Source organism: Lepeophtheirus salmonis, chromosome 5 (genome assembly GCF_016086655.4).
Source record: "Lepeophtheirus salmonis chromosome 5, UVic_Lsal_1.4, whole genome shotgun sequence".
NCBI lineage: Eukaryota > Metazoa > Arthropoda > Copepoda > Siphonostomatoida > Caligidae > Lepeophtheirus > Lepeophtheirus salmonis.
Window position 1 is genome coordinate 30759459 of NC_052135.2, and position 8001 is coordinate 30767459.

At 33.9% G+C, this 8001-nt stretch overlaps 1 protein-coding gene across 1 annotated transcript; it reads right to left on the bottom strand.

Annotated features, from left to right (window-relative positions):
• Positions 1-4682: 4682 nt before the first annotated feature.
• On the bottom strand, positions 4683-5572 carry LOC121118713 (uncharacterized). The gene has a single exon (XM_040713303.2). The coding sequence runs from the start codon at positions 5479-5481 to the stop codon at positions 4888-4890; it is 594 nt and encodes a 197-aa protein (XP_040569237.1). The 5' UTR covers positions 5482-5572; the 3' UTR covers positions 4683-4887.
• Between the last annotated feature and the right edge of the window lie 2429 nt (positions 5573-8001).

Genomic DNA, 8001 nt, shown 5'->3' on the forward strand with positions numbered 1-8001 from the left:
TAATTTTGTCATGAAGGAATTTTTTCTTTTTTGCAAAATTTTCTATAGGGTCATTTTTATTATTATGGAATGTTTGCATAAATTGGGTCACAATGGAAACTCAGTTATTTTTTTAATTTATATACCATGAATTAATTTAATATAAAGAATATATTCTTAATTAAATTAAAGTAATACTTCAAACAGTCTGGATAATTGGTTTAATGAAGATACCAAAAGGCTTAAGACTAGTATTGTCATTAATTTAAATTTGTATGTAGAGGGTTGATTTTATTAAATGGTACACTCAATTTAAATTTTAATAATTTGGAAATTTATTTCTCCATTGTCTTCAAACTCTTTGAAAGATGGGTTTTGTGATCCAAGATTCTTTATGTAAAGTTTCGACTCAATTAAAAAAATAAAATAAAACGAGTAAAATGGAGCAACGAAGGAGTGAAATTTCGAAGCTTCAATCTCACGGCATGGCCAAATCAAAGGAGCTTGGGTGCAGCCGTACCACTGTTTATTGTGCCAGGAACTTATTCGCCGCCACCATGGTCTTGAGTGTTGCGACCAGTACATGCTAAGTATGCCTTCCCATTTTCGTGGAGAGGTAGGAGCTGTACCTTGGAACAGAGAAAAGTTTGTGGGAAACTTTGTTTTCACTCAAGACAAGCTGCTCCGTGTCATCACGTTGCAAATATCCAAGCCTTCCTGGGAGAAAATTTCACAGATTTTTGGAACCTCCTTGGACTACACTATCTAGGTGCGTCTGGAGAAGAGGGTGTGTTCTACTCCTCACAGGAGTGTCCAGGCTTCCATCAAGAAGGAATACATACAGCTCAATATTTATAGACATTTTGAGTCAATTATACACTTATTATTCAAATTTTTAGTATAGCTTAATATACCCAAGAATTTTAGCTATCCTTTATTTGCTTTATGAAACTAATATTGGGGGTGATATGGCCCCTTTAAAAAATTTAATCTACCAATTTCTCCTCTTTTATTATGACAATCAATTTGGTTACTTTTAGTGCAATTTGTGGCGAATGCAAGGGGTTCATACAAATAATTTCCTTATAGAAATTGACGAATTTTGGAAAAAAATTTACTAACTTGTTCTGATGTGGATGGGCACCATATGTAAAATGTAATGCTAATTTTTAAGTAAGAAGAAAGGAAGTACTTAGTTCTTGTAATCAAATTCCATGCTTATTTACCTACCGACAACAATAAGAATAAACTAGACTAGAGGAAGAGTTATTTTTAAGAATAAAGCGGTGCATTAAAATATGAACAATTTGAATTTTAAACTTCTACAAAATATAATTAATTATTTAGCATAGAATTTCAACAAAATTTCAATATAAATAGATATATGTCTGAGCTCTCTTAATCAATAATTTATCTACCCTTAGTGGCAGACGACGGTGAATGACCTGGCACCCGCTTCAGATGTTGTCATCTGTCATGGTATCCCAGTGCTGGCTGAGAGTGGCTTTGAGGGGCTTGGTGTTTGGATTACAGACACTAAGACCTTACTCTCGACATCCACTTAAAAAGGTTGGCATCAGGGCTGTAGGTGGGATAAAAGTGCCAAAAAGAGGTCAAAATAACTCAAAGACACATTCAAAAAAGTCATGCACCGGAGGAGATGGGTTTATTTCATCAGTGGTGTTAAAAGTTGCATCTCCGATGTCACATGGCTCTTTCCAACCACTTTATTTATAGTTCTCTGGACAGTCTGGTATGAAACTCCGAGATCTCTTGCGTGGACCTTCACAGACTTGAGGGATTGGCATGAGCTGTTTTCTTTAACTCCTTTGGGTCCAGTTTGGCTTTTTTGATAGATCTCTTCTTCCCTTACAAATTATTGGACTCCCTGACGGCGTAAATGGTGGTCCTGGAGACGCCCAACTACTTAGAGTGTGCGAATGGAAATTTATCGATCATGTTCAAGGGTCAGTTTCTCTGCTTGTACGTAAACTATAGAATTCAGTTTTGATTTGATTTTTAATTAATCGTTTATTCTTTAATATATCGAAACTTGAATTATTTTCAATCAGTCAACCTTCATTAATTATTGACTTAGTAAGTGCTCAGATTTCAGTGGACCACCTGGTGTATAGATTGACGTGATTCTACTTTTTATTTTTATCTATACCAGTATCTACAGTGTGTCTCGTCAACTCGTGAATAAAATTTTGGAAAGATTTCATCGACTTAGTAAATAATTTACCAATTTTTTCCGTAATATCAACTGGTAGAGCATTAAAAACAAACAGTTCTTGTGAAACAAATTAATTATTCAAAATGACATAAAAGCCAAACGAAAACGTGTGATAGTGCTTCATAACCCTTCAATGCATGGATTTTAATTTGTATCTATATTGAAAAAATTGTATTTTTATATTCTAATAACTTCATAATTTATCCACTATGTTAATACTTAAAATTTATTCCATAGGAGTGAAAATAAGTAGGTCATTTCATTATGACATACTGATATATAGTTATTATTTTGAATAGAAAATAGAAAAATTCAAGTACTCACAACATATTTAGCTAAGAATTCGATATGTCCGACTTAATGGACGCCATGCATTCAAGGAGCGGGAATAAGTTATGACGTGATCTCCTTGATCTTCCTCTGCTCCAGGATCTCATTACCCAGAATAAAAAGATGAAGGACGACAAGAAGGGCTTTGAGAAGATGCCTGGAAGCCACATGGTCAAAAACCCTCAAAAGTGATTTAAAGCCAGCTTGATAAGTATATGGTCAATGTGGCCTCTGTCATCACCAAACTGCAAAACCCCATTGACTATGGGATTCGGAATTGTTGAAAAAATAACTAATGGACAATTCCCTAAAGTCCATGAGGGTCAATGCAAGAGATCTCGCAGTTTCACACCAGACTGTCCTGAGAGCTATCAAAAAAGTGGGTGGAAAGAGCCTCTTTTGAATTAGTATTTTGAGTTCTTTTTAACTCTTTTTTGACACTTTAAGCCCCCCAAAGGCCCTGATGCCAGCCCCCTTAACTACACTTTTTGGGAATGCCGTAGGGAAGGCCTACAGTGTCCCTCATTCAAACACTGAATGCTCAAAGTCATTGTCAGCCAGTACTTAGAACCCAATGCAGAGGAATAAATCTATAGAGGGGGCCAGGCCTTCGGCTGAAGCCTTGACACTATCATTACCCCTGAGGGCGGTTACATTAACTATTCAGAGAGCACAGACACACATCTATTCTATTGTTAATTAATAAATTATATCTTGTTGAAGTGTAAAATTAAAAGTGATCAGATTTTAATGGACCACTTGGTAAGTTAAAATAAATATATATAATTTATTACTACTAGTTCTTTTTGGAGAATCTGTATAAAGTTGTACTTGGGATAATTTGTTCAGGATTCGCAGAGACCCACTGTATTTAACAACTCAGTACAATATTTAATTGAAATATTCAAATATTAATCTGGTGTTTTAATGATACCTATTTTAAATATAATTGAAAATTGATTTCAAATTACATCTCTATCCCTGTACATAATATGAGCATCTTTTCATTGATATTTTGGATTTTAATGTCTCAGAATTTGAGCTAAGCATCAGGGAAGGAATATATAACTGTTTCAAACACATATCCACTCTTCTATGTATAACATATTCAACTCTTTTGTAAGTATGTACGTAAACAAATCAAGCTTTGCATATTAAATTAGGCATTCAAAGTATATTTTGCTACAACAGTTTGGATTTATTATACTGTAATGTGTTTTATTTTGTCTTAAATGCAAATTTTTATGAAAAAGAATGATGTTTCCTTGTATAATTAGTTGTTTGCTCACTCAATTGTTAAAATATATTTATAAATATCTATATATTAAATGTGAATGTCAGTGTGTGTGTGTGTTTATCCTTCAATTAAGGCCAAACCAATGAAGGGATTTTCATGAAAAAGTTTTGAAGATCCTTAAGGCACCAGGAACGTTTCTGGTAACATTTTTTTTTTTTTGTCTTCAAGGCCATTGTGGCTTTAAAATAGCATTTTTTTTACCACTTCACCCTTCAACCCAGAGGGCGGGGGTGTATTTTTGATATTAGACGGGTTCTTTGATGCTCAGAGAAGCGGCAGTGGAAGAGTTTAACCTGCCTCAGGTACCAGCAGCTCATATAAAGAACCTGTGGGTGGTTGTGTATTCTATCATATTAGAAGGGGTTCTTGGTGCATAGAAATGTGGATGCAGTGCAGTTTAAACTAGTTTGAGTCTCAGTACTTATCCAGTACAACTTGAGTGCCAGGGTGCATTTTGGGATATTAGGAGGGTTCTTTTATGGTCAGGGAGGGGACAGCGGATAAATTTAACTTGACTCGGCCCCAGAAGTTTAGCTACACAAACCGTAGGCTGGGGTGTATAATAACATATTAATAGGGTTCCTTGGTGCCTAGAAACGTGGCGGCAGTGAAGTTTAAAATGTATATTCCTCCAGTACTTTATCTGTACAACCTGAGAGCCGGGGTGGAGTGTATCTTGGATATTCAAAGGTTTTCTTGATGCTCAGGTAAGGGGCTGCCAGACTACGAGTTCGGTGTCTAACCCAAAATAAAGCAACTACTTCCTTATTACATGAAAGAAGAGTGTCTATATAATGCCTATATATTACTATATTCATACTCATAAAAACAGCATGAGAATGATTCTTAAAATTTTCAGTCTTTATTTTTTGTTTTATATTAAGCAGAAAGGTTCTTAATTATATTTAATTTCTTAATGTCCCGGGCAACGGGATATATATACATATATATATATTTCAAAGCTGTATATTTTTATAACAATATCTTTTCTAATAGTTAATATTTCAATAATAATAATCTTTGTGGCCTCATTGATCATCACAAACTAAAAGGCAAATCCTTTCTTTGCGGCAATAGGAAGCCTTTGTCCAGCGAAGAATGGATTTCGAATAGAAGCATAATCAATTATGTCTGGTAGGCTAGCCAAAAATGATTTGTCTTCGGGTATGTTCTCATCAGGGCAATTAAACATGTGTTCAGAATCACAGAGACAGTTTTGAGTGTATTGGAAATTGCGGCTATAATCCGAAGAATTCTCAAAATCCTCTATGCATCCGTCATTTGAAGTGTATCCGATAGGGCAAGGATTTGGTGGGTCGCAGTAGGCAGGAAGAACAGCCTTGTTGCCTTGGTTATTTCCACGAATAGATGGGTTCTTTAGACTCAAGACCTCCGTTTTTGTAGTATAGTCTTTATCCTCATCAGAGCGAGTGTTTATTTTTGGTAATGCCCATTCATCATAATATTCATCGGGATTGAGCCTCAACTCATCTTCCATATAATCCATTTCCCTAATGAGATTCTTTAGTTCCTCCGTAGATAATTTCTCGTCCACATTTTCGAAGTCAATATTGGATCCCAAACTAAGTCCAATCAATGAACAAAATACCATGAGTAGTACTTCCGCATGTTTCATCATTTTCTATACTTTCAGTGAAGAAAGACTTTGATAATAATGTATTTGTACGATACAAATCTAAACACAAAGTTCTCCTTTCATTGATCCACCATTGCCTGGCTTTCTAATTCTCTGTATGTTTAGGGCATGCGCAAATCCATCTTTTCTTTAGCAACTTGTAGATGAAAAATTCATTTATAATATACAGAAAAATTTATTATTTCATTGTATCCTTTTAATGTTCGTAATAATTGAAGAGGTGAAACGATGTCACTCAAGTCTTTAATCCCAACTTTGGCATAAGTATATAAATGAAACTCCACCTAATTACAAGTACTAAGGCATGTCATAAATCACACTCGATGTACCTAATCCCAAAATGACAAAGGCCATATATTTCTGAAAGTCATATATTTACGTATTTTTTTGGAAATCTCAAGTCAAAGGGCTAAAACCTAAGTATTTAGATTATTATTATCTGGGTTATCAGGGCCAGTATCCATGCTCTATGTAAGCTAAGGAACTCTTTTTACTTACTTTGATCATTTTGAAATAGGTACACCGAATGTAATTAGTCACTTAACTCGAGAAGTGTCTTCATTTACTTAAGAATTGAGAAACACAGTTACAGTAGAAGTTTCTGCAAGTGACATGACAAACAAAAGATTAGGGCCGCCTGTTCCATTTTTTTAGGCTAATTTGAATGGTTGAATCTAAGAAAATCAAAGGCTTTATAGATAACAATATATTTTTTTTCTAAAGTGAACATTAGTCGTTGACACCTTTTTGTTTCATCGTATTATTTAGAATCACAATTTTTCACGATTAATATAAATAATACAATTAGGAAATCTTATGTGGAATACATTTAAATAATAAACTATAATTAAATGAGACCAATAATCTAATTCCACAAAAATAAATCTCATATTAAAAATTAACAGGGATAAAGAAGCTGGTCAAATTAATACGCTACTTGATTGATGTTATTTGTCAACAGTTTCATTAAAAATTGTTTTGGGAATAGTGGTGTGCCTCCATCTGAGAAGGATTCCATGATATTGATCAAAGTGGGTACGAAGCTTTGGATTCCGGGTGGAATAATTTCGTTCGTATGCTTTGCGGCGTAGAGCACCTCCTTACCTTGGAAACAATGTTCTCTATTTTCAGACACTCATCAAAAGAAGGAGACGTGACGGCAAGCATTTCGAAGTAGCGCCATACTATGTCCTCCACCACTCTCAACATGGGTACAACAATTTGGCAAAAAAAAAAAAATATTAAAATCCTTTAATATTTTTACTTCTTAAAGAATGGACACTTTCTATCCCCTGGACTCGCTCTCAATTTATTTGTGAAAAGGGAAGATCTTACCAACTTATACTAAAGGGTCTGCTTTTTCATGTATCTTTCTTGGTCCAATGTTGTCATTCTTCTCTGAACTAAAGTGTAAGGCTGTTCCACAGCATTGCCGTTGGAAAATCTCTTTTAATATTTTACTAGAGACAGTTTCTAGTGCAAATTATGCCGGAGTTATGAACACTTCTTATCCGCTTTATCCAAAAAACAAGCCCCTTCCCCCCTCCCCCCCCAAAAAAAGTAATAAATATATACATATTGTATAATCCACTGACACCCCTGATTATTGTTTCGTAGATTAAATAAGATTCATAAGCATGCTCCAAACGTTGGTCCCCTTTTTCCTCTCGCTTTCACGTTTTCCCAAATGATATAAGATTATGCCTGTATAAAATTTTGAAATAAACTTAGTTAAGGTAAATATATGGTCGAATTCAGGAGAAGAATCAAATATATGATCTTTAATTGATTGAAATACCTAATTATTATTCTTAAACCTGATAATTATTACATACCAGCTATATTAATACTATAAAAGCTTAATTTGAGCTTATAGTGGCAAATATTATGTTTTCCATTGTTTGGGTCAGCTATCTTTTTTATCATGTCTGCTGTTCCGACGTCAAGAAATTTCCTTCTTATTACTTAGTAGCATCACTCTATGTATTTTACCACTACGAATCAAACTTATGTTAGCGAAGTGAACTTTTAAGATAAAATCAAATGGCAAAACTAAATTGAGTTTGTTAAATATAGCTACCTTGTTATTCATCAGTATCATCACAAATCTATGAGAAGTCACATGCTAAAGTTACTACCAATTCCATGAAGACAACACTTTTATATTTTTAGATTAAAAAACTTGTTTAAACTAAGTATTTCAATCTGGGAGTGCAAAATATCCTACACTAAATATTGTCCTACCATTCAATTATAAAAATAATATTGTGTGAATAAATGAAATTGGCAGGGACACAGTTTAAAGATAAAAGATTTTACTCAAAAAGAAGAAAAAATATTGTTAATCAATCATTATTATCCATCCTCTCAATCTCTCTTCCTTAACTTTATATTAAAGATTTACGTTATAGGTATACCAAGGGGTCAACTAAAATCTGAACACTTCTACAAAATATAATTTATTAATGAACAATAGAATTTCAACGAAATGAGTAATATAAA